General features: G+C 41.9%; 1 protein-coding gene across 4 annotated transcripts in view; it reads right to left on the bottom strand.

Moving 5' to 3' along the window:
* The window catches only part of DMTF1 (cyclin D binding myb like transcription factor 1), a 54,960-nt gene that overhangs the window by 11,160 nt on the left and 16,346 nt on the right, over positions 1-27,454 (bottom strand). For all 4 annotated transcript variants that reach the window (XR_010922891.1, XR_010922892.1, XM_067564561.1 and 1 more), the window contains 7 exons: positions 26,051-26,127; positions 24,297-24,454; positions 22,011-22,043; positions 20,720-20,829; positions 18,506-18,734; positions 16,704-16,855; positions 6,348-6,563 (listed from right to left, as the gene is read on the bottom strand). Coding sequence is in view for 2 of the 4 variants with exons in the window: in XM_067564561.1 (XP_067420662.1) it covers positions 6,348-6,563; positions 16,704-16,855; positions 18,506-18,734; positions 20,720-20,829; positions 22,011-22,043; positions 24,297-24,454; positions 26,051-26,127 (975 nt within the window). In the remaining 2 variants the exon portion in view is untranslated. The remainder of the gene's footprint in view (positions 1-6,347; positions 6,564-16,703; positions 16,856-18,505; positions 18,735-20,719; positions 20,830-22,010; positions 22,044-24,296; positions 24,455-26,050; positions 26,128-27,454) is intronic.

Here is a 27,454-nt window from a genome sequence, read left to right as displayed (position 1 = left end):
CGCTGACCACCTTTTCAACCTGCTGTCCTTCAACATAGAAGGTTGCGGGGAAGACTCACGCCCAGCTGAGGGCTGTGGTTGGAGAGCCACCTCCATAAAGATGTTCGTCTGGCAAAGCTCTATGTCTTTGTGAAATCTCGGTCACAGTTGTTGGCAGAGGGAACAGTTGCTTTGATTGCGGCCCTGCCCTGACTGAATGCATAGAAAGTGCTTGTCTGCAACTGAGCTTGCCTCACTGCAAGTGCAACACTTCTTGAAACCCAGAGAGCCAGGCATACCCTTGTCCAGGGGGGTCTGTCCCCTTCCTTCCGCACTGCCAGGATTGACGCACAACAAAGTCTTTTCTTTTGATTTTGATTTTTTTTTTTTTTTTTAAAGGCAGGGCCAAATAAAAGGATAAAGGAAGCAAACTAGGAGGTTTGCAAAGTAAAGATTAAGACCTGAAAGGGAAGTTAACAATCCACTAATGAACAGCTAAATGCTCCATCTCTAGCCAGGGGAAGTTGAGAAGGAACTGAGGACAGTTAGCCTGCACACACTGGCTAGCCTCATGACACAGCATGAGGGGAGACAGTGCATGTGCAGGCCCAACAGACATTGTTACCAAAGATCTGCAATCAGCAGCACAGGGAGACAGACACACCTACCATGGAGCACCCACAGGGACACTACTCGAAGAAGTATGATTAACTGCATAGGGATTAAAAAACAAAATGACATTAAAGAGATCTAATGATTTATGTTTGTAATGACATTTTAAAGACATGATATTCTGGAATAAGTATCCATAATAAGACTTTATGTCAGATACTCAGATGGTGTAAATCAGTGACAAGCCAATGAAGCTATATTCTGTGTTGATTTATACCAGCTGAAAATTGGCCCTATATCTGCATTCCTTTCTGTCCTCCTGTAATGTGTGCGCACACCAATGGATGAAGCGTAAGATGCACTCAAGTATATTTAATCACATTGTATGTAATGGCTGCAACTACTGAAGGTACAAATGCTAATACTATAGGAGCTTAACTGTTTCACTGGGTTAAAACCATCCGCTGAAGTGTTCCTAGCCTCTGTTTGTCAGAAGCTGGGAATGGGTGACAGAGGATGGATCACTTTTCTGTTCATTCCCTCTGAAACACCTGGCGTTGGCTACTTTTGGAAAACAGGATACTAGATGGACCACTGATCTGCCTAGTATGGCTGTTCTTATGTTACTGCAAGCAATTTGAACAGTAAGGAGGATATTAAATAGCAGCTACTCAAGTTAGACATTTTAAAATCAGCAGATCCAGATAACTTGCTTCCACAAGTTTAAAAGAGCTGGCTGAGGTGCAATCTAGACTGTTAATTTTGATTTTCCATAAATGGTGGAAAACTGGGGAAGTTCCTGAGGGCTGGATAAAAGCTAATGTCAAGCCAGTATTTGAAAAGGGTTATCAGGATGATTTGAATAATTATAGGCCTGTCAGCCTGACACTGGGCAAAACGATGGAATGGCTGATACAGCCATCGATTACTAAAAAATTAAGAGAGTAATATAATTAATGCCAAGCAACACAGGTTTATGGAAAATAGATCTTGTCACAAACTTCATATTTTTGATGAGATTACAAGTTTGGTTGATAAAGGTGAGTACTGTTGACAGTAATATAGTTAGACCATGTCCACAATGCAGCTGGGAGTGAGCATCCAGGCCCAAGACGACAGATTCATGCTGGTGAAGCTCGAACTAGTGTGCTAAAAATAACCGTGTGAACATTGGGGCACTCGCAAAGGCTTAGTCTAGCCACCTGAACTCCGACCCCAGGGGAAAGGTGGGTCCAAGCTCAGGTGGCTAGCCTGAGCCTCCGCTGGTGCCCCTACTTCCCATTGCTATTTTAATGCACTAACTTGAACCCCACTAGCACAAGTCTGTCTAACTGAGCGGAGAGGCTCATTCCCCGCTGCAGTGTAAATGTACCCTTACACTTCTGTAAGGCATATGACTTGGTACCGCAAGACACTTTGATTAAAAAAATTAAAATATACAACATCAACATGGCACATATTCAGTGGATTAAAAACTGACCAGCTGATAGGTCATAAAATGTAATTGTAAACAGAATCATCATTGAATAGGTGTGTTTCAAGGGGAGTACTGCAGGGATTGGTTTTTGTCTCTACTAACTTTTTTATTCTAACTTTTTTATCGGTGACCAGGAAGAAAACATAAAATCATTACTGATAAAGTGTGCATATGATAGAAAGATTGGGGAAGTGGTAAATAATGAAGAGGGAAGTCACTGATACAGGGTGATCTGGATTGCTTGGTAAGTTGGGCAATGAGGAAAAAATGTGTGTTTCAGTATGGCCAAACGTAAGGTCAAACATCTAGGAATAAAGAATATAGGCCATACTTACAGAATGGGACACTCTACCCCACAATGAGTCTGATAAAGACTTGGGGATCATGATGAATAATCAGCTGCACAAGCTCCCATTGTGATGCTGTGGCCAAAAGGGCAAATGGAGTTTATGTTATCTCTGCATTTAGCACTGGTGCAAACACTACTCGATACTGTGCCAGTCCCGATGTCCACACTTCAAGAAAGGTGTTGGAAAATTGGAGAGGGTCAGAAAACAGATTAGAGAATGATTAAATGGTTTGGAAAACATGCCTAGTGGCAAAAGGCTCAAGGAGCTCAATATATGTAGCTTAGCAAAATGAAATTGAAAGGGTGCTTTGACCACAGTCTAGAAGTACAACCCTGGGGAACAGAAATTTGCTGACATAGGGTGCTCTTCAATCTAGTAGAAAGAAGTATAATAAAATCCAAAGGCTGGAAATTGAAACTGGACAAAAATTTGCCTTATTTCTAATCTGAATTTAACAGTGAGGGTAATTAAGCATTAGAAAAATTTACTAAGGGTTATGGTAGATTCTCCTTCACTGGAAACTTTTAAATCAAGATTGGACTTTTTTCTAAACTCTATGTTCTAGTTTAAATCACAGCTATTGGACTTGAGGCAGTAATTCATTCAAGGAATCCCTAGGGCTTTAAAATCTATCAATCGCTGATCTGGGGGAGAGAAGCAAGAGTCATGGTTTATGCCAAGTTATGTTTCCAGAATTATGGACACTTTCATCTGACAGCTGGTTTGGAATCAGTACTTTCCAGAGTATTAGTGCATAGAATGTGGACTCATGTCTGCACTATATGGAGAAGGTGAAAAACTGAAGTTATAAACCTTCTGTTTCAATGCACTTTATCAGCAGGGAGGCATACATTTTTCAGCATTTTTGTTTGATGGTGTGACCGTTATGGCAAAAGAAATATGTTTGCTTTAAAGGAGACCTGCAAAAGGAAACAAAGGGGTTTGTGCTCTTTTTTTGGTTTCTGTATGATGTACAAATAAGGTCTGAAAGGATGTTTCTTCCCCCCACCAGTGTTTCTTTTTAAATTGGAAATGCTGGTCTTATCTACTTTGAAAATCTCTGACTGGAGAACTGTCAGGACAAATAATATCAGAAGTACCCAGGAAGTAAATGTGATTTTTAGGCAGACTCTTTAAAACTCTAGGTTTCTGTTAAATATTTAATTAAAATAACCGAGCCCTGGTCTTCACCCAGATTTTGTACCAATATAACTATTTTGGTTAGAGGTGTGATTTCTACCAAATAGTTATACTGGTACAACCCCTAGTGTGGATGCAATTATACCAGTATAAAAGGTGCTTATACGTGTATAGCTTATTTATTCCCCTTCTTTTGTGGGAATAAGCTATACTGTATAAATACTTTTATATCAGTATCATTGTATTCAGACAGGGGGCTTATGCCACTTTCACTCTACTGGTAGAGTTAAAGCAGTATAACTTGTATGTGTAGACAAGCCCTGAGTGAACATCTGAGAGAAGGGAATCTTAAACCAGAGCATCATAGAATCATAGAATCATAGAATATTAGAGTTGGAAGGGACCTCAGGAGGTCATCTAGTCCAAAGCAGGACTCCTTCAATTAATGTCTAAGCTCCCAGTTCACCTCTCTGAGACCTCCAGCAAGTCCTCCACCACAATGAGGAAAACCAGACTTGACATTCCAACTATTCCCAGATAGAATTTTTTTTTTTTAAAGTGTGTGTGAGTTTTGGGAGGTTTTCTTTATACAACAAAGGCAGCAAGGAGGACATAGCTCCTTTTTGTTTTTCATTTGTAGGTCATCCTTAAATTGTTTCCACTACCGCCTGGTTTCTCTAACTGGAAGCTGGGAGCTGGGTTGTCCCTTAGGATATGAACATTACCATCTAACTTGAATTAATGCATTTTTTTCCCCTTTTCTTTGTCTTATGCTGTTTCACCTGCTGCAGATGGAAACAACTAAGGACTCTTTAGCTGCCCCTGAAAAAGGCATTCAAAACACTAAAATACTCAATAATTATTTTATAGTGCAGTAGAGCCCAGAGACCCCAAACCCTATGTGCTAGGTACCATACAAACACATTTGAAGACAGTCCCTACTCTGAATTATTTACAATCATAGAAGATTAGGGTTGAAAGGGACCTCAGGATGTCATCTAGCCCAACCCCCCTGCTCAATGCAGAACCAACCCCAACTAAACCATCCCAGCCAGCGCTTTGTCAAGCCTGCACCTTAAAACCTCTAAGGATGGAGATTCCACCACCTCCCTAGGTAACCCATTCCAGTGCTTCACCACCCTCCTAGTGAAAACGTTTTTCCTAATATCCAACCTAGACCTCCCCCACTGCAACTAGAGGCCATTGCTCCTAGTTCTGTCATCTACAACCATTGCAAACAGCCTAGCTCCATCCTCCCAGGAACCCCCTTTCAGGTAGTTAAAGGCTGCTATCAAATCCCCCCCTCACTCTTCTCTTCTGCAGACTAAACAAGCCCAGTTCCCTCAGCCTCTCCTCATAAATCATGTGCTCCAGCCCCCTAATCATCATTTGTGTTGCTCTCCTCTGAACTCTCTCCAATTTGTCCACATCCTTTCTGTAGTGGTGGGCCCAAACCTGGACACAATACTCCAAATGTGGCCTCACCAGTGCAGAATAAAGGGGAATAATCACTTCCCTCGATCTGCTGACAATGCTTCTACTAATGCAGCCCTAAAATGCCATTAGCTTTCTTGGCAACAAGAGCCCACTGCTGACTTGTATCCAGCTTCCTGACCGCTGTAGCCCCCAGGCTCCTTTCTGCAGAACTGCTGCCTACCTAGTCTATCCCTAATGTGTAGCAGTGCATGGGATTCTTCCGTCCTAAGTGCAGAACGCTGCACTTGTCCTTGTTGAACCTCATCAGATCTCAGAACCTAAGTGACATGTCAATGATGGAGGGGCAAAGGAATACCAGCACATTGATACAAGTTGTATATATATACTTCCATTTAAAAAAATTGTAGATGAAATGTTGACTATCCTCATTTGTCCTTCAAATTGCTGTTGAATCTGCACTCGAGTAACCATTTGGTTCTGCCTGTTTGCCTAGGGCCCTGTCTGCATTACATATACTACATCCCTTGGCACAGTTGTCATACTAGCGAAAATACCAAATGCAGATGTACACAATGTAGGGCTTACCCTAGTGCCATGAACTGCTCCAGTCAGTGTAACCTTGCTTAGTGTCAGCATGGCACACCCACAGTAAGAGTAAACATATTGAGGTATGTGAATTTCCTTAATACAGACAGGGTCAGTCTTTCATTACCCTTTTTTCCTACTGTGAATGCTATTGGAAATAGAAGCAAAATCCTGTACTGCATCTGTGTGCGTAACGTACAAATACCTCCTCTCTGAATCTGCTCATAACCTTTAACATATCTAGTGCTAGCTGTTTTCTAGAATTTCAGACACTGTCTCAGATGTGTGTGAGGGAGGTCACGTACAGTAACATTATACTCATTGATTTCTGGGTAAAAGTAGAAGGGGCTAAGGGCATGATAATTATGGTGTATTGTCATAATAAATAACACATATAGCATCTTCCATCACAGGAACCTGTATAAACCCTGTAAGAATGTATTATTAGACTGTAAGCTTGGCTATGTATGCATGTACAGCTTGTAACACAACGGGACCCTGACTGGGGCCTTCAGGTGCTACTGCAATTTCAATATACACATTCATCATAATAATCTACAAATGATTTGCCCAGGGTCCCTCATCAAGTCTGAGGTAGAGCTGGAAATGGAACCCAGGTTTCCCAACTCTCAGTCCTGTCCTATAACTACAAGAGCTGAGTGGCACTCGGACCTAAACTCTGAAAGAGACTTTCATTTCTCCATCATCTTAAAACAAGACACCTTAAGGTTTTATTATATTATTAGTTATAAATTTCTACTACTTACAGACATGAGTAATCTGGACTGGAATCTGCAAAGCTGCCATAGGGCTCGGAGAGTTGCCTGCATTCTCTTCCAAGTGAGCCACTCGAATCTGTACATGCTGAACCCCTGAATTGGAATGAGTGTTTGGTAACCCACTTCCAGATTTGTTCTCCGAAAGCTGGTGCCCTGGGTTGTTTTTTTGGTTCTCATGCAGCTGTTTAAGACCTTTTATTAGCACTAAGGGAGAAAAAGAACAGTCATTCTCAGACATGTTGAAGAGGGGCATTTGGAATCCACACTGTGCATCAGATCTCTGAGAAAGATCTAAATTGAGGATCTCACCCTTCGGACTCTTTGTAACGACAAGAGCCGCTTGGGTTTGCAAGAGCATGTGCTGCTAGTGGGGAAAGTAATCCAAGCCATCTGAGTAGAGCATCACTGATTTACCACGCCAATAAGAGCACTTTCTGGAACATTGACAGGAGTCAGTGCTCCCCTGTTAAGGCATATCTTAAGTACCCAGAGCACAGAACAGGACCACAGATTCCTAACCATGTGGCTTCTCTCTCTGCTGCCTTTGCAAACAAGTTACTATCCCCATCCCATGATGTTTTCTGTGGCTGTGAGTGAGGCATTGGTCCATATGAAATGGGGATCTTCCTGGGCATTTGCAACATAAACAACAGTTGAGGCTCATGCTCTTTTGATCTGCCTGGCTAGAGCCAGAGCTATCGCCACAAAGACCATGTGACAACTCTATCAGATGATTAAAGGCCAGAGAGGAATTGGGAGGGAGACGCTGAGCAGGGACTCCCAGCACACAAGGAAGGCTGGAAATGCTGCAGAACCAGGACACTATGAATCCTGTGAGACCAAACAGCCTTTCATATGAAGCTCAGCTTTGCTTCCTTCAGCTGAGCCCCTGACAAGATGATGCTTTTTCAAGGAGCCATCACAGGCAGGATGGACACTGGAAGAATGAGCTATACGTCTGCTTTGCAGACTTGTCACCTGAAGATGTTACCAGAATTGTTTGCACAGCAATCTGTGTGCAATCGCTGATACTTCTAGTGACAGAAGGAAGCCAAAGGATGGACTGATCTACCTGATGCTGGCCTCTATCAGCAGAAGAGACAGGAAAGTGGTCTAGATGAACCACGGGTTTGTTAGTGTCTGGTAATTCCTACCTCTCTGTGTTCTCAATCTTTTGCTTTCCTTGTGTCTCATTCATCTCTTTCTATGACTTTTGCTATCCTTTCCATATGACTTTTTAGCTGTTCTTCCTTCACTCTTTCCCTGTTTCTGTCTCTTCCTCTCCACCTAAGTATTTGTTTAAACCCAAACTCCCATCCAAATTATCTCTCTCTGCTCTCTTTCTATCCTTCTAACAATCATAATTCTGAACTAGAGGGTGTTTAATGCTAGTATGTGTTAAAAGACCAGCCTCCACTCCAGCTCTTTCTTGGGAAGTAGGCTACTGTGACTCACTGGTGTTACACCCACCCCCTGGTGATACACTACTCTATATAAGCAACTCCAACCAGATCTGACAAACTCGCTACACCTAACACACTGCTGTCATAGTATTTATCTATAAAATGTTGTGTGAGTACTCAAACGAAAGCTGATGACACACTGGTCATTATTATCATTGTGAAACGTATGCACTCACACTATAAAGGAATTATGGATAGTTACTGATATTATGCTTTCAAATCTGTAACCAAACAAAGGGAAAAACTGAGTTCTTCCAGAAGGGTGAGGAGGGTATATTTCTGGATGAACTTAATTGTTTAAATGCAGAAATAATTTTGAACTAAAGCATGTTGGCACATGCTAAAGGATAGCAGGGTTAGAAGATATAGCCAACATGGATTTGTCAAGAAAAAAACCATGCCAAACCAACATTTTCCTTCTTTGGCAGGGTGCCTACTGCATAGGGGAGAAGCGATAGATGTGATCTACCTTGATTTGAGAAAGACATTTAAAATAATCCCACCTGACATTCTCATAAGCAAAGTAAGGAAATGTGGTCCAGATGAAATTATAAGGTAGATGCACAACTGACTGACAGATCATACTCAAAAAAACGTTACTAACCTTTTGTAATGGTTATTCTTCAAGATGTGTTGCTCATGTCCATTCCATGTTAGGTGTGTGCGCTCTCACATGCACAGCTGCCAGAGATTTTTTGCCTTAGCAGTATTCGTAGGGTTGGCTCTGGAGTCCTGCACTCATGCAGTGGTAAAGGAGGCCCACCGTCCCTGCGCCTCTTGGTTCCTTCTTGCAGTCAACTCCAATGGCGTGGACGGAGGGCGGGTCACAGAATGGACATGAGCAACAGATTTTGAAGAACAACAGTTATGAAAGGTTAGTAACTGTTTTTTCTTCTTCAAGTGCTTGCTCATGTCGATTCCATGTTAGGTGACTAACAAGTAGTTTCCCTGGAGATAGGCTTGGAGTTCATGTATGTGCTGCCTGCAACACCATTCTGCCAAAGCTGGCATAATTTTGTGCCTGTTGGGTGATGGCATAATGAGTCGAAGGTATGCACAGAAGACCAGATAGTGGCTTTGCAGGTATCTTGGATTATCACCTGCGCCAGGAAGGCTACCAATGATGCTTGTGCCCTGGCAGTGTGGACTGTCATGAACACTGGTGGAGGCACCTTTGCTTGCTCATAGCAGAACTTAATGCAAGAAGTTACCCATGAGGAGATCCTCTGGGAGGATTCTCTGGGAGGAGAGCACCCGACCTTTCATCCCATCTGCTACTGTAACAAAGAACTTGGTTGACCTGTGGAAGGCTTAGTCCTCTTGATGTAGAAGGCCAAGGCTCATTTAACATCCAGGGGGTGCAATCTACGTTCCTCACTGGAGTCGTGCGGTTTCAGGAAGAACACCGGTAGGAATATGTCCTAGTTATTGTGGAATTGTGACACCACCTTTGGTAAGAAGGCTGGGTGAGAATGCAGCTGGAACTTGTCCTTGTAAAAGTGTAAAGTGGTTCTGAGGTGAGCGCCTTGATCTTGGAAACTCTACATGCTAGCTAACAGCTCAAAAGGGGTACCGTAAATCTGGATAGTATTAAGTTCAGGTCCCAGAATGGTACCGGATCTCTGACCTGAGGGTAAAGCCTGGCCAGTCCTTTCAGGAACCTGATCACCAAGTTATGGGAAAAGACTGATTCACCTTGGATCGGATTATGAAAAGCCAAAATGGCCACCAAGTAGACTTTTAGAGATGAGAGCGCTAAGCCTTGTTGCTTAAGGTGCAACAGTAATCCAATATGTCCTGAATTGAGATATGGATGGGGGACAGGCTACGATCCGTGGCCCAACTGGAAAACCTCCTCCATTTGGCCAGGTATGTCGCTCTGGTGGAAGATTTCCTGCTGCCCATGAAGATCTGCTGAACTTGCAACGAGCAAGCTCGCTTCTCTGCATTCAGCCCCGCAGTAGCCACATCGTCAGGTGAAGGGATGTCAAGTCTGGGTGCAACAATTGGCTGTGGTACTGAGAGAGGAGGTCTGCCCGAAGTGGAAGCTTCGATGGGGGTTTTGCCAATAGCTCCAGCAATGTGCCTAAGCAGTGCTGTCGCAGCCACATGGGGGCCATCAGAATTATGTTCGCTTTGTCCTGCTTGATTTTCAAACAAACTTTGTAGACCAAGGATATTGGCAGGAAGGCGTAGAGCAGTGCTCCTTTCCATGGGAGCAGGAAGACGTTGGATAGAAAGCCCTTGGCGAGCCCACAGAATGAGCAGAACCAGTGGCACTTCCTGTTCAGCCTGGATGTGAACAGATCCACTCAGGGAGTTCCCCACCTTTGGAAGATCACGGCTGCAACCTCTGGATGTAGAGGCACCCATGGCGAGATGAGAAAGATCTGCTGAGGAGATCTACAAGTACATTCCTGGTGTCCAGGAGATGGGAGGCCATGACATGAATGTCGTTCCACATGCAAAGGTCCCACAAGCGGAGGGCTTCTTGGCACAAGGCTGATGAATGGGCCTCGCCTTGCCTGTTGATGTAAAATATCACAGTGGTGTTGTCTGTTAGGATCTGAACCACTCTGCCACACAAGTATGGAAGGAATGCCTGGCAAGCCAGACGTACTGCCTTGAGCTCTCTGACATTTATGTGGAGGAAATGATCCTCTTGTGATCAGCACCCCTGCATGCAGAGATTATTGAGGTGGACCCCTCACCTCAGATCCAAAGCATCTGAGACCAGCGTTACCGAGGGTGATAGTCCTTTGAAGGGCATCCCATTCAACTTGGAATGAGGGTTTGTCTACCAGTTAAGGGACGACCAGACATGTGGGGGAATTAGGAGCACAATGTCCAAATTGTGCCTGCTCCGAGCATAGACAAATGCCAGCCATGACTGCAGGGATGTGAGGCAGAGACTCACATGTTGGACCACATATGTACAAACTGCCATGTGGCCTAGAAGCTTGAAGCACGTCCTGGGAGTCATGAAGGGGTAGGCTTGCAGATATGCGATGAGGTCTGTCATGACTTGGAACCAGGGATCCTGAAGAAAAGCTTTGGCTTGGTAGAGTGGAGGACTTCTCCTATATATTCTATCTGCTGGACAGAATTGATTTTTGCTCATTTATGAGCAGGCCTAGGTCTTGGCAAGTGGCTCGTACCAGACTGAGGCTGTGCTGACCTGGGCTTGCGACTAGCCCTTGATGAGCCAGTCATTGAGGTAAGAATAGAGATGTACCCCTTGATGCTTCAGGTAAGCAACCACTCATGCACTTTGTGAAAACCCTTGGGATGGAGGAAAGGCCAAATGGTAGTGCCGTAAATTGATAATGGCATTTGCCCACCACAAAATGGCAGAACCTCCTGTGACCGTCGAAAATTGAAATATGAAAATAAGTGTCCTTTAAGTCGACAGCGGCACATCAGTCGCCTGGATCCAGAAAGGGGATGGTGGAAGTCCGGGAGACCATGCAGAACTTCAACTTCTTGAGATACTTGTTGAGGTGACGCAGGTTTAGGATAGAACAGACACCTCCTTTGGCCTTTGGAAAAGGAAGTATCAGGAATAGAACCCCCTTTCCCTTCATATTTTGAAGGACTTATTCCACCATCCCTACGCACTGAAGGGTTTCCATCTACTGAATGAGAAGCTGATTGTGAAAAGGGTCCCTCAAGAGGGATGGGAAAGTGAGATAGGAGGGGGGTATTGAGGAAAACTGCAGGGTCTATCTAGTTGAAATAATGTTGAGTACCCAACGGTCTGATGTTATCTGGGCCCATGCAGCACAGAAGGGAAATAGGCGGTTGAGGAACAAGTGGGAAAATGGATCCTACAACCAGACTACAAGCCATCCTCAAGTGCACCCTCAAAATGATTGACATGGGCCACCTTAATGACACACAGAGCCCGGACTGGGTCATGGAGGAGAGAGGGTTTGCGCGGTGGCACTTAAACCCTTTGTTTTTGTGTCTCCTGTTATAGACCCCTGCCTTGACTGGCCCGAGAAACTGGGGGTGGCTGCGAAGGACATAACTGCTTCTGGGAAGACTGTTTCCAGGAAGACAGGACTGCTTCTAGTCACTGCAAGGTGGCCCTAGAATCTTTCAGGTCATGAAACCTGGGGACCATTTGCATAAAAAATAGAGCATTGCCCTCGAAAGGGAGGTCCTTCACCGATTGCTGTACTTCCTGGGACTGCCCAAGGACTGCATACAGGAGCATTGCTGCATCAATACTGCAGATGCCATTGACCTAGCTGCTGAATCAGTCGTGTCCAATGTGAACTGGAGACAGGCTCTAGCTACTGCCTTCCCCTCATCCACAATGGACGCAAATTCCTGCCCAATTTCCTGAGGCAGAGAGTCCTTGAATTTAGTAACTGAGTCCCAGATGTTGTAATTATATCTCCCCAGCAATGCCTGCTGGTTAAAAATCCTCATTTGTAGACTGGCTTTGGAACAGATCTTTCTTCCAAACAAGTGCAGTTTCTTTGAGTCATTTTTTTTGGTGTTGAGCTAGTTTGCCCTTGCCTGTTTCTTTCATTCACAGTAGCCACCGCCAGAGATCCTGGGGGTGGGTGCGAGAACAAGTACTCATAGTCCTTAACCAGAACATAGTATTTCTTTTTGGTCCATTTTGAAGTTGGTGGCAGGGAATATGGTGGCTGTCACAGGGCACTGACCACCTTTAGCACCCTCCTCCACAAATCAGGAGTGCAATGCTAGCCTGTCCTGCTGCAGCCAGGATATCAAATAGGCTGTCCATGGGTTCCAAGAGTTCCTCAGCCTTCAGGACCAAGTTGGAGGTCATCCTTTTAAGGAGTTCCTGGTGGGCTCGGAAGTCACCCAGTGGCACTGGGTAGGTTGGGCCAGTGACAGCCTCATCTGGTGATGATGACAACTATAAAGCCAGGGGAGGGAGGGGCACCTCCTCTTCCTCCACTGGACCTGTCTCTGCTACTGGGTCCATGGCTTTGGCACCAGACTCAAACTCCAGGTTCGAATCTTGCACTTGAGGCTGTCGATGCCACGGACCACTTCTCAGATGGGGTTGCAGATGACTGTTGGGAAAAGAGTCCCAGCACTGTTGGGATCCCCCACAGATTCCAAAATGGCCACTGTGTCAGCCATTGACCTTGGGGCCAGAATCCAGCTGTCGGGCCAGTCCCCAATGTCGGCACGCCCACTGAACTGTGCTTTTGGTTGTGGTGGCTAGGCTCCCCCTCAGAGTCCGATTCTTCTCTCAGGGACCATGGTGGTGCCCATGGTGTCTCCTCTTGCCTGCTGTAATGGTGTGCTGAGAAGCAGTGCCACGGGGATGGTGACAACCAATGGGAGTCTTTGGAGTGGTGCTGCGAAGGCAGGAATTGGTGTACATGGACAGCAGCGCCGCCCAGGAGGAGAGTGATGCCGAGTAGGAGAGGAGAGGCGCCAAAAAGGTGGTGAGTGGTGCAGGGAGCGGTGCTGGGTATCCAGCAACCAGTGACACAAAACCAGTGACCGGTGCCTGGATGATGATGAATGGTACTGGGGAGATCTAGACTGATGGTAGGGAACCAGTAACTCCTGTGACAGAGCCAGAGACTGTGACCATGGGGCTGGAGACTGGGGTTGAGAGGGTGGGGATTGTCTTCTCGATGCAGCTGACCGGAGCTGAGATGTTGTACACTGATGCTGAGGTTCCGGGGAATAGCGCCAGTTGACTGGCCACTCCAGCGGCCCCAATGCCAGTTTCCCCCTGCAGCCTTTACCAGCTCGGTTGATCCAGCCAGAGAACTTAGGGTGGGTGCACCAGGAGGGCGATAAGGTCCCTAGCCACTTGAAATATCTTTGGAGTCGACAGCACCACGAGGCAGAGGGGCCCCTTTCCACTCCCAGGAGTCGGGGGGTGGTTCCCTCAAAGGGCTCTCAACCCTGGGAGGAGCGGTCTATAGGTAACTGGCCTGATGTGAGTTCTTTGCCTGCCCCCGTCTTCCTATCTTTTTACGGTACAGGGGAACGCCCACAGTCCACTCACTGTTTATTTTGCTGCTTTTTCAGCAAAGGGGAACAACGCCGAGAAGGGCTCAGTGCCAGTGGTGCACTGTGCACTGATTTCCAACGTGCTTTGGCACCAATTCTGAGCTGGATGGTTCGGAGGCCAGTCTCAATGCCGCCTCCATCAACAGGATTTAAGATGGATATCCCTGTCCTTTTTAAATCATAGTCAAAAGTCTTTGCAAATTTTACACTTGTTCCTGACATTTCTCTCCCCTAAACACTTCAGGCAACTATTGTGAGGGTCATTTAGTGGAAAGGGTTTATGTTACATGAAAAATGGTTTGAAACCCGGGGAACAGGACATGCCCCACCTCTGGTTGGACATCCCTAGAGGCCACTAATTCTAACTTACTTAACTTGCTAACAAACTAACTAGAACTATATACAACAGTCAAAATAGAGAAATGATGAGCTAAGGCTCTTGCTATCGCAAGGAAGAAAGGAGCTCCTACAACCATCACTGGCGGAAAGGAACTGAGGGGGACAGGGCTAGCCACACCTCACATACTATGGCATAAGTGCGGGGCTCCAGAGGGAACCAGAATCAGCCCTACGGATACTGCAAAGGCAAAAGATCTCTGACAGCTGTGCACGTGGGCACACACACACCTAACCTGGAATCAACATGAGCAAGTGCTCGAAGAAGAAAGAGTAGTTTATCAATGGTTCACCGTCAAACTGGGAGGGTACATCTAGTGGGTTTGCGCAGGGGTCAGTTCTGGGTCCAGCACTATTCAGTATCTTCATTAATGACTTGGATAACAGAGCAGAGAGTATGCTTATAAAATCTGTGGATGATATCAAGCTGGGAGGGGTTGCAAACACCCTGGAGAACAGGATTAGAATTCAAAACAGCCTTGACAAACTGGAGAATTGGTCTGAAATCAACAAGATGAAATTCAATAAGGACAAGGGCAATAAGGACTTAGGAAGAAAAAAAAAATGAAGCACACAACTACAAAATGGGCAATAACTAGGTGGTAGTACTGCTGAAAAGGATCTGGGAGTTATAATGGAGCGCCATATTGAATATGAATCAACAATGTGATGCAGTTGCCAAAAAGGCTACTATCATTGTGGCGTTTAACAACAGGAATGTCATATGTAACACAGGGGAGGTAATTGTCCCAATCAACTCAGCACTACTGAAGCCTCAGCTGGAGTATTGTGTCCGGTTCTGAGTACCACACTTTAAGAAAAATCATGACAAACTGGAGTCCAGAGGAGAGCAACAAAAACAATAAAAAGGGTTAGAAAACCTGACCCATGAAGAAACATTAAAAAAAGCTGTGTATGTTTATAGTCTTAGAAAAAGAAAATGAGGTGGGACCTGACAATCTTCAAATTTGTAAAGGGTTGTTGTTTGGAGGAGAGTGATCAACTGTTCTCCATGACCACTAAAGGTAGGACAAGAGGTAGCTGGCTTAATCTGCAGCAAGAGAGATTTAAGCTAGATTTTAGGGAAACCTTTCTAACTATAAGGATAGTTACGTTCTGGACTAGGCTTCCAAGGGAGGTTGTGCAATTCTCATCATTGGAGGTTTTCAAGAACAGGCTGGACAAACACCTGTCAGGGATGGTCTAGGTTTACTTGGTTCTGCCTTCGAGCTGGGGGCTGGACTAGATGACTTCGAAGTCCCTCCCAACCCTACATTTTTATATGATTCCATGAATTTGTGAAATAACATTATGTAGCTCCATTTACAGAGATGTCAACACAGTAGTCAGCTTTTAGTTTATACATAAAAAATTGCATAAATATTAAACTCTCTGTGCAAACTCAATTTCTCAGGAACCTACCACATTTTAGCATATTTGAAAAAATAAGTACATAATAAACAAGCTACAGAAACCCCAAATTTGGAGTATTTATTTAAAAAATAATGCATTTTTCAAAATTACAATCAAACAATTCCTAGTGCATCATTTGCACATAACATTGCAAAGAGAAATGAAATGTTCTCCCATCCTTGTAGAAGATGGAGGAAGACTAGTCAAGAGATTGCAGAACAGAAAGGATCACTGCGATTGGGGAAAGCTCTAAGAAACCACATTCAGCCTCCAATCCCACACTGTAAACTTTCTACTGCATCTGGAGGTCAAGTGGTACCTGGCTCCTAGAAAGCCACTCATCTTCCTTTCTTATTCCCGCTGTGATCCCTACTGTAGCTAGCTGTGGAAGCAGCTAATATGTACAGGGTTGCAGGTCCAGGTCTTTGCTTCTCTGACACTCAATTCAGTCTTCAGTGATACCAGTTGAGGTCCCCCACCCTGATCAGCAAGTAGCCTGAAAGGAGGATTGCAACCTGTTGATTCATTTTGTCTATTTAAATTGTAAACTATCTGAGGCAGGGACTGTTTCTGACTGTATGTTTGTACAGCACCAAGCACAATGGGGCCCCACTCTTGGTTGTGGCCTCTAAGCATTCCTGTAATACAAATAATAAATAATAATAATCATCATAGGCATTTACCAACATAACTACTATCACAACTGGAATCCTGCTGGAAGCTTTTACAGTGAGCAAGGACTGAACGAATAAAGACACTGAATTATCCTCTCACTCAAGCCATGCCCCCCCACCCTGGCAGCACAGAGATGAAGGCCATTAGCAGACAGACAGAGGTGGGGAAGCTTACACTTTCAGCTCTGTCTCTGCTCTGTTGATAATCAGGAGTCCAGCCCAGGGCTGCCAATATGGCTTCTTTCATAATTACTAAGTTCACAATTTTTTTAAGGTTATAACTCCATTTAGATTTAACAGCACCTATTCCTGAGGTACCTGTGAAGCAGACTTTCTGAAGTCTTTAAAGAAGAGAACAAAATGTGTAACTAATACATTACCAGGGAATGAAACATCTTTGTGGTTTGCAATCTGTCTTTTAATTGTCCACCATTTACTCCGAAGCCACTGTGGTGAGCGGACACTGCTCCATCCTTCAGCCAATAGATCCCAATTGATTTCATTTTCATCAGACACTTCAAGCTCTGCTATCCTGGCAGGGTTACAGAAAACAGGTATCTGTCAGAAGCTGCCTTCAGGCCTTTAAAGGATGTTACACATTTTTGCTTTTGTTACTGGTAGTAGAGGCAAGGTGGGTTTACCAGTGAATGGTACACCAGAGCTTGAGAATGGATTTAGGCTTCCAAGGCTCCATACTGCCAGAGGTCAAGCAGAATCAGATGTTAGAGATGGATTAGACCTATTAGGTCATCGAGTCCATCTCCCTGCCAATGCAGGGCTGTTCTTCCTTCTATCCCTATTGTAGTGCTCTGTCCAGATTAATTTTAAACCTCCCAAACAATGGTACTTTCAACACTTCCCTTGGGAAACTCTTCCCCTGTCTAATACATTTCATAGACAGGAAATACTTCCTGACATTCAGTTTAAGCTTTCACTCTCTTAATTTCATTCCATCATTCTTTGTTACATGCTTCTTTTACCCTAAATAACACCCATCTCTCCTTAGTATGTACTTGTCTTCCCTTATATGTCTCTTAGGTAAGCTATACATAGTTAACTATTTAAATCTTTCCTCAAAAATCAATCCCTCCACGTCAGGGATTGTCTTCATATTTGTTAGCAAATACCTAGCACACGGTGGGCTCTACCACAATCTGTCTGAATAATCATAATCTCTGAATTCCCTGCAGTTTATACAGTATGCTGGGGAAGGGTTTTTGCCTATAAGCTGCAAAAGCCCTCTTCATAGACCAAGTAGTTGTACAGACTATACCTGCTAGCTAAAGAAACAATTCTAAAGGGATGAACTATGAATGAATGGACAGACTGTGGGAGACTAAATGCATCAATACTATTTGCACACAAATACTATGAAACATAACCAGTCTGTATTGTAATTTACAATCACTTAGGTTAATCATTTTGAATATATGTCATAAAGCAGTGACTAGTGCTCTATAAATAATGTTTGGATTCTCTGTCTGTCTCCCCCTTTTATCGCAATCCAAGAAAACTATCAAATCATAATGAAAAACTGAGTGGCTGAAAAATCTGAGTTAAAAGTATTCAAAATAAAAGAAGAATTGGATGACTCAGAAGGTTTCTAGTGGACTATTAAAACCTTTCACCATTTGGTTGCCAGTTCAAATCTAACACAGGCTGGTCGTGACCAAAGGTAGTGCCATCTGGTGGTCTACATAAAATGAAACTGTGGTCTCAGTTTAGTTCTTTGTGGACACTTGTCCACATCACAGAAACCACCACCACACTTGACCCTCGTTGGCAATCTCAGCAGAGAGGCCAAGGACTGAATGGGCATGGAGACTGAATTACCCTCCAGTTCAGGGTTGAAGCGCATTGGTGGGGCAGTGTGTGGGAAGCTGGCATGGTTGCTGCCTGTGCTGTACCTGTTCTGTGGAATAATAGAAGATTTCAGTCTCCAGGGCTTTCAATCTGACACCTTTCACGAGCACTAAAATTCACTAAAAAAACAAACAAAAAAAATAATGTTCAATATGAAATCTCTGGGAAGTGTGAACACAGCAGCCATTTTGGAGTGTTCTTGAGATCTTAATGCCTGGAAAATCAGCAAAAGGGACCCCAATGGAATTCTAATAGTGTCACTTTTTTTTTTTTTTTTTTTTTTTTAAACTATGCAACTTTTTAAACTGAGAGCACAAACCTCAAGATTAGATTTATTTCATCCTCCTTGGTCCATTCAGTTCCACCACTTTGTTTCCAGTTCAGATAGTTAAGCCATTTGGAGCGGCATTGCTTTTCAGAGCGTGTTCCGACCCGTTCTGCCACAGCAGCCCACGATACCCCTTGTGTAACAGTGTCACCTGGCTCCGTACTGGTTAGCTCATGTACCACTTCTGCTAGCCTCTTTTCTTCTTCTTCTGTCCATTTTCCTAACAAAATAAAGAAAAAACATGCAAATTAACTAACAGTACAAGCCATCTTAATCTGAACAGCAAAACAATGGAACCGTACAGTATTTTGTGATTGGAAGCAGCACGACAACAGTCATAGTGCCCTGGACTAATATAGGACTTGGCCCATGTACTAGGTACATCCCTTTGAAGGTCAGATGTTCCAATAATACATCAGTAACTAATTCAAATGCTTGTTGGTCCACTGCAGCAGGGAAAGTTAACTGTTAAAAGGCACCATCTTTGCCCCTGTGAGCAGTGAAAATGGGAATATTCAGGATCTATATTGAGAAATATTCTAGTTCTAATTACCATCTTCCTTCACCTCATTCAAGTTTGTTCCTCCACTACCTATTTATTTGTATGCCCATACAAATGGGCATAGTATGTTAGTGCTCTCCTCAATCAAACAAACCACTGCCTCCTCAGAAATACTGCCTCCTCAGAAATACTAAAAGGAGACACCCACCACACCGACTAACAGATGGGAAGCCTTACACTTTCCCACTACCAATCCTCACATCCCTGCATCAAGCCACTTCTAGCTCAATGCCAGTTTTTCTTCACACACAGCCTCATCTTCCAGTGTGACTTGCCTGCCCAAGGAATCGAGAACTGGCAGAGGGTGTGAGAATAAATCATGTCAGGAGTGTGAGACTGAGCAGACAAGCAGACACCAGCAGACAGATCAGGAGAGACTACCTCCCAAGAGGCTTTCTTAGCCTCACCTCCTAGTGGTCAGGAACCCTCGTTTGGCCTGATCTTACTACATCCAGAAGCTAAGCTGAGCTCCCTCCCACAAGGGACTTTACACCAAGAAATCAGGTCACCAGTTAGCTACCTCAGTTAGGAGTTAAACATCTGGTGACTAGCCAGGATGTAAAGGTTAAAATTCTTTTACAAATGTCTCTACAATTTTAATTCCACAAGTCTCTCTGGCAAAAATGTAATTTCCATAAAACAGTGACAGTGGTGAAGCAAAGAAACCCAGTCATGAGATAATTACTGGGCTCTAATCTAAATTTAGCCACTGACTTACTTTGTGATCTCAGGCAAGTCAACCTATCTGTAAAATTGGGTAAAAAACTGAGACATCACTGAAAATAAGGGGACAGATCCGTGAGGAGTCCTCCTGGGGAAAATAAATCACAACACAAAAGAACACCTCAATCCAGACTTAGGGATTGTTATGGAGTGTATTCAGTTTGGGTCACGGATTCCTAACACTAAGTGGTGGTTAAGCTATCAACCTATTTTAGGGCTTCCCATAGCACATATTATAGCAGCATCCAATCATGGATATTTCATCTAGAATGGAATCGACATGAGCAAGCATGAAGAAGAACCAGAGTTTCAGGCCCCCTGAGTGTCATTAACAATCTCATGGAAAATGACAAGGGTATTAATTCCAGCGTCCTGCTCAAATTTCAAAGTGGGTAATTATATACTGGCTACCTAATTTTCCCCTTCATTTTTAATAAATAAAAAATACTTCATTTCCTGTCCTAAAATATTGTGCAGTGCTGATATGTACTGTTTAACAGCTACCTCATTTTAAGTCAGAGATAGCTACAATTTAGGACTGAGTGCAATGACATCCATATTTACATATAGTTTGTGAAAATCCAAAGATTAAAATGTATCAAATACTTTAAAATTCATCTTTATGAAAGGTGCCATAGAAACACCAGAGCTCAAGACTATTAATGGCCTACAAAAAAAGTTACATATACATTGTAATTTGTTTGCCCTTTGTGCCCCAAAACAAGAAATAAAAAGACTTAAACAGAAAAAGAGTTACCAAATTTTATGCTAAGCCTCAGCCTGAAGTGCATTTCCTAGAGAAAAGTTATGCATCCCTGAAAGTAACAGAAAGAGTTAGTAATGGGGAATTTAACATTGCCTTAACTAGAACATCCTTTACAGACACTATACTACCATACCTGTGTGTTACAATACCATACCTGTGTTGCAGGTGTCCTTCATCAGTCTACATCGATCTTTTACAGATGAAGCACTTCTTCCCAGTGCAGCCCCTATTGTTGCCCAATCGTTACCATGCTTTATTCTTAACCTATATGGATACAGTTCATCAGCATTTTGTTCAAATGACTGAATCAGCTATACTGTACGGTAGGCAATAATAAATATTATATTATTGGAGAGTGAGCATAGTTCCACAGTAGATGGGACTGGGAGTCAGAATCACGTTTTATTTCCAACTCTTATTGTTAATTTGACACATGACACTGGAAGCCATTTAGCCTGGCTATGCCTCAGTTTATCCATCTGTTGTGAGGCTTAACTAATTATTGTTTGAAACACGCTTTGAGATTTTCAGATGAAAGGTGCAACCCCCATTTCACACAAATTCTTATATATTCTCAAGGGGAGACATTGCATGTGGTACAGAGAATATTCATGAAGCCTGGTATCATAGGTCCTGAAAAACTGGGAATTCTATAACTTGCCTGGCTAGGAAGCCAGGATACACTGCATTTTGCCTCACTACTTTCCCATTTCTAAAGCTTATCCATTCCCCTTCCTTCATCAGTTTTTAGAGGGGCTTCAAATATTAACCGATATTTATTTATTAATTTCAATTTATTATAAACTCGTCTGGAACACTAGGTGCCTTACAAAATATAGAGAAACTTCAACTGGATCAATATCCAAACAAAGTAATTCTCCCACCTTTAATCCTCCATTCTCCCCCTCAATGCACCCTGAATCCTAAACAACCCAATCAATGCTTGAGGAAAAGACTGGGAAAATAGATAAATCTGCAGAATATCCTTGGTTCTGTCAGACCAAAGATGTGTATTCCAGATTCAAGGACCCCCACTGAGGTCTTGCTGAAGTCTCCCAACCTCTGTTTTCATAAGGGGAATCGTATGCTTGACCCTTCAATCATCCTTATAGCTAATCACTGCTCAAGTTCCCTAAAGAAAAAGGACAAAACTACTCTCAGTTGTGCTTATGAAAATCTAAGTATAATTGGTTTCAATAGAATATATCAGTCTTAGCCACTTCAGTGATATGCACTATAGAAAAAACATCAGAGTAGGATTTGGCCAGAAAGTGGCTTCCATTGCTCTTCATTACTTTGGCTCACCACTACTTTATAGAAGAGAGTTGTGGCAGTCATTTTACTTATAATCCCTGAACTGAAATGTTCATAGTGAAATCTTTATAAAATTATTTTTTTAAACTGTTGTTACAAATTAGATAAGATCTTGTGAATGCAAAACTTACTCTTTGAGCTTTTCAATTTCTTCAGGAGTGTACCTGTGCAATAAATAAAAAGAACATTACTCCGAACAGAAACATACACTATTTGTTAACCGTATACAATGTGCTACTAGCAGCACAAAAGAAAATATCTAACTGAGGGAAATAATCTGACTATTTTAAAGCACGTTAAAGCTAATTTATTTATCTTTGTTCATTTCTAAAGATGTTTGGATCTAAACCTCTTCACATTTTCAGTTTTACATTGGTGTAACTCCTTCAACTTCAATGGACTTACTTTTCATGTATGAGAGATCAGAATTAGGCCAATTTATGTCTTAAAGAAGGGCTTGTTCTTCAAAGCACATCTTCTCCTATTTAATTCTGTGACTGTCATAATGCTGCATTTGTGGCAATAAACCCTGCCACCGCTTAGCACTTCAAATCGCACTTTTTGTCTTCAAAGAGCTTTAAAAACATTAACTGAGATCCTAACTGCCACCCTGGGAGTTTGGTATCTCCATTAATTTACAGTTAGGGAAACCAAGGCACAGGGATTGAATGAATTGCCCTCTAGGATCATATAAGAGACAAGTTTAGTACTTAGGAGTTCATGGCCTGGCTTTCAGTTCTGTGTTCACATCATAATGCTTTCCACATCTTGATAATCCTTTTTATAGTGAATACTCTCAGAGATGCATTAGGCTCCAATCCTACAGTATGATACACATCAGTGCAGACCCCTGCACCAGTGCAAAATTCTATTGGAGTCAATGGAACTCTGTGCTAGCCTATCCAGATGCAGAATCAGTCCTTTGGAAGTTCTTATACAGAATTATAGAAAAGAAGGAAATAAGGATTGAGAAGGAAAGAGAAGCTCTTATATAAATCCTAGGTCTTTGAAAAGGAAGCAGAAAAGATAACTGGCCAACGAATCCCTGCCTCTAACGGGATGTTGTTTTTATCTTGAACATACATGTCCTTACAGCAATGGACCGGTGATGGGCTGACCGCTTTTCAGAGGGAGCTCTGGGAAATGAAGGGAAAAAAGGAAAAACAACAAGACGAGTCTCTTGTTAGCACCTAGCTAACTAATCCTGCCAATTTAAACAAAATACCAGAAAAAGAAATCTAAAAAGATTTCTGCAAAGCTTAGGTCAAGGAGAATCATTCCACCTGCTGGAAAAGGACGCACAGGAAATATACTGAACTGCTGGAAGAAGATATTAACATCCACTGTCTGGACTGACCTGCAGGATGCAGGAGAAATGGCTTTTCATATGAATGTTTTCTGTTTCCAAGTTTTCTCCAGTGTGAAATTTCTTCAATTACTTAAATGGATATTGCTAAAAATCATTAACAAAAAACATGCTATGCATTCTAAAAATAAATGTTTGTAGATTGCTTCTTTTAGAGTTCACTTCTTGGGCTATAATATCAAAATGAAATCAGCCAACCATCAGGTTTTTGTTTTTAATTCCCCCCCCCCCCATTTGGAGAAACAGAGCCTTCTCTAATGGATGGAGTTCAGTACCGCAAGCCAGGAACTATGGACTCAGCAATGACTTATGTCATTAGACTTATATCTTAGGTCTTGTACAAGTCACTTATCCTGTTTCCCTACCTGTTAAAATACAGGAATGTTCAGAGAACAGTTAACCTTTGTTAAAGCAACGTTTAGAAAACTAAAATGGTATTTGTTATCAAATGTGCTATCAGTGTTATCAAATACAATAAGCATGGTTGCTTGTTTATTCAATATATATTAAATTAATTCCAAAATTCACAAAAATAGCCGAAGTAATAATGTGGAGAAACAGGAGTGGGTTGTATGGCCAGTAATTCATCTCTGTGCATGTACAAAGGCTACAGTGGAGATCACTGAAGCTCTGTCATGACTTTACACCAACAGAACCAAAAAGGGAGGGAGCTTGACCTTTTTTCACCAGGCCTAGTAAATCCCCTGGCTACAGCCTCTAGTCTTGCTTCTCAACTACTTCTCAGTTGAAAGGAATGTACCTTTTTCCCAAAAAAAGCTGGTGTTCTCTTACGTTTATTATCTCAAATTACTGCCATCAGAAATGCTAAATCATGAGATTATGGCTATAGCAAGTTATTTACCAGAAGGAATTTGCCCTGTTTTTTTAAGCTTCAAGCTGATTTATTTTTCTTCTGTAACTCATATTGATTGCTTGGCTCACAGAATGTCTTTTACATTAATTAAAGAGCATGGAAAATAGAAAACAAAAAACTAAAACACATGACCCTAATCATACCAATCAAACCATTCGTCATTATAGGTTTTCATACTTTCCAACATGGTTTCTGTCATCATACATGCGAAGAACTCTTCTATAAACTGCAAAGAGAGGCCGATTCAGACCCCATGCTATGGTCCTGTAGAAATCTTTTCGTTCATCTTTTGACATCTCAAAGATAATTTCAGTGGCATCTTTTATTCCACGGGCCTAGATAGATCACATTTTAAAAAGAGATTTAGACAAAAATGCATATTACTGACAAACAGAACTTTTAAAAATGAGAAGGTTGGCATATTATTCTGAAGTTCATGAGAGGTATTTCATAAAACCATAGGTCAAATTTGTAAACATGGTTTCCTAAATTAGACTCTTGAATTAATATTTGCCCAGATAAGTGCAGAACATCACTGAAAATCAGGTAATTTATTCAGAGGCCCAAATATGCATTTAAGTGCCTAACTTCCATCCAAGTTTGAAAATTCTGGTAAGTGTATATTTCGTGGTAAAAAAAAAAATCAATGTCAAATCTGAGTATCACATACAAAATAAATCTAAACTGACACTGTTTAGTTCATACACTGGGGTTTTGTCAGGAGAAAGAAGTTTCACAAACAATATGAAGAAATGAATGAATCAATCAATCAATGTAAAGCTATTTTTTAAAGCAGCGGTACCCAACCTTATTACACAGGAGGGCCACATAAACCTAAGCACAACCTTGTGTGAGCCAAACAGATTCTACATATTGTAATAAGATTTAAAGTAATCTGTATAGATTTATATTTTAAGTTCAGCTTGTTTCATATGTATTTAGATAGCAACAACCTATGTACAGTACTTTCTATTAACACACTTGCGTAAACTAAAATGATGTAAACATGATGACAAAATGTTAATGAATAAGCCGTTAGTATATTGTGTTCGAGCAGGCCACGGGCCTTATAAAATGCTCTGGTGGGCCGTGTATGGTTTTCAGGTCAGATATTGGGAACCCTTATTTTAAGGTAAAATATTTCTTTACATTGATGGAAACCCACCCAAAGATTAATTGTGATAGCGCATGAGAACTAGAAAGTGAATTTGATTATAAAAGGAAAACAAACCTGACCAATTTAATTTAATTTAATTGTCCAAGCTGAGTGAAGTGCAAAATGCAGGCAAACAGCAAAAATGGGGATAAAATATGGTAAATTACATTTTACAAACCATTTAAATATTAATCCAGAGGGTTGTTATTAATCCAAGAAAGGAATTGTGACTTTAATTAATTTGGCCAAGTTTCATACACACACAAAAAAAAGGCATGTACATGTGCATGATTTTGTGAGTATAAATTCTAATACCTGAGCAGGTAGGTGTTAGTACTGGAAAAGGATGCACAGAGGTGTTTGCACATGCCCTAGTGGAGGCTGGATCTAGCCCCTTCTGTAGGTGTAGATTCTTCTCTTGATGTGGCCATGATTTCCATGGGACTTTTACCCGTGCTCAAGGGTAGATCCCACCACTTAAGCACACTGATGTAAAATTTTAAAATGAATTATTCTGAGCATGCAAACTGGAAGTGTTGTGAGACGATCTGGCAGAGCCTTAAACCCTAAGTATGATTACAATAAAAATTATATTTACTGATTTTATGCATTAGAAACATTTTTGTGTATTTCAGACAGGAAGTAATCAGTTCTACTACAAAATGATCAAAATAAGCCGATTGGCACATTCCCTGGAAGTTCTATAGAAAGTTAGCTTCAAACAGGATATACTAGAAACATCATAACTAACAGACTAATATATCGTAACTCATACCTTTAAATAACGTTCAATGTTACTCATCAAAATGTCGATTTCTTCCTTCGACCACATTCCCTGCTTCCATTTATGGCCTTAAAATGGATAAGACAAACTAATCACAATGCTAGAGGCAGCAAGGTGGGGGAAATCAGGACACGCGAATTCTTTACTGAAGTGATTAACAAAGAAAAACGTAGTAGTTTTGTAACTAATTAGAACCATTACATAGCAGAAAGTATTCAATTTGCTAAGCAACCAGTTTTCATGCTTGATAGCTTCAGTATCACCAACCTCGAGAGTTTAAAAAAAAAAAAAAAAAAATCAAAACCTTCTGATGATTTTAAGCCACATTTAAAAAAATGGGGTTGTTTTTATTTGCCTTCTGGTTTTTGAATCTTTAGGATGCACTCAAGTCATGTGTTTAGACTTGTCTCTGAAACCATGAAGACTAAAACTTTTTTTTTCTTTTTTAACTAAGGAAAGCTGAGATGACTATAGGAGCCAGGGCTTAAAGAAAAACATGAGGCTCACAATAAAATTGTGAAACTGGGCAACACTTCAGCCTTATGTTATGGGCCTTTTCACTTCCAACTACACCTGTGTCATGCTGATTCCTCTTGGTGCTCGCTATGCAATCAATGGTAAGAAGCTCTATGCCAGCTAGAGTTTGCAGAATTGGGCCATATGTCATTATCATCTGTATTGGGAGTAGTGCCTAGTGGTCATAATCTGAATTGAGGTCCCATTGCATGTGTTGTATTTCCCAAAGAAAAATGGCAAATCAATAAAAAACAAACCTTAGTTAGTAATTTTAATACTATCTAAGCTTTTGTTTTTTTAAAAAAAGCAAAACCAATTAAACTTTATTCAGAGATAAGGATGCAAACCTTAAATATCACGATCGAATAACCAAGTGGCATTTAACATAACCTCTCCTTTACTCTTGCCTACTGATATTTTCTCCCTTTTATGTTCATAACATCTTTATTAGTGGCAGGTCACATGTAATTAGGGTTATGCTCTTGACCCACTTCAGGTACTGAATGCTGGCTACATGCCCATCTCTGCTGAGAAAAAACAGGTATTTCCTTCTCAGTCCGATAATTATCTGCAAAACAATTTGGACAGAATGTGACAGAGATTTTGCTTATTGAAATCTAATTATAAATCAAAAGTATAGTTATTATTGCTAATTCTGTTCCTGCAGGGTAGGAGTATGTTCTTACCTCATGCCACCAATCTGTCTCTCCCTCCCAAGCTACGTACAGAGCACTAGATGAGGTTCCAGAGGTAAATTACACCTATAGTTATAATTCTTTGTCATTTGCATGACTATCTGAGCTTTGAAATCACCATGAAGTGGAGATAGGACTGCACTTTACATGGAATATCATCTAATCTGAGGAAAGGAAACATTTA

The sequence above is a fragment of the Emydura macquarii genome, unplaced genomic scaffold (genome assembly GCF_026122565.2).
Source record: "Emydura macquarii macquarii isolate MOO-44397 ecotype Brisbane River unplaced genomic scaffold, CSIRO-AGI_Emac_v2 contig_2636, whole genome shotgun sequence".
In the NCBI taxonomy this organism is placed as follows: Eukaryota; Metazoa; Chordata; order Testudines; family Chelidae; genus Emydura; species Emydura macquarii.
The sequence above is the reverse complement of the archived record's forward strand: the minus strand, read 5'-3'. Positions and strand labels throughout refer to the sequence as shown.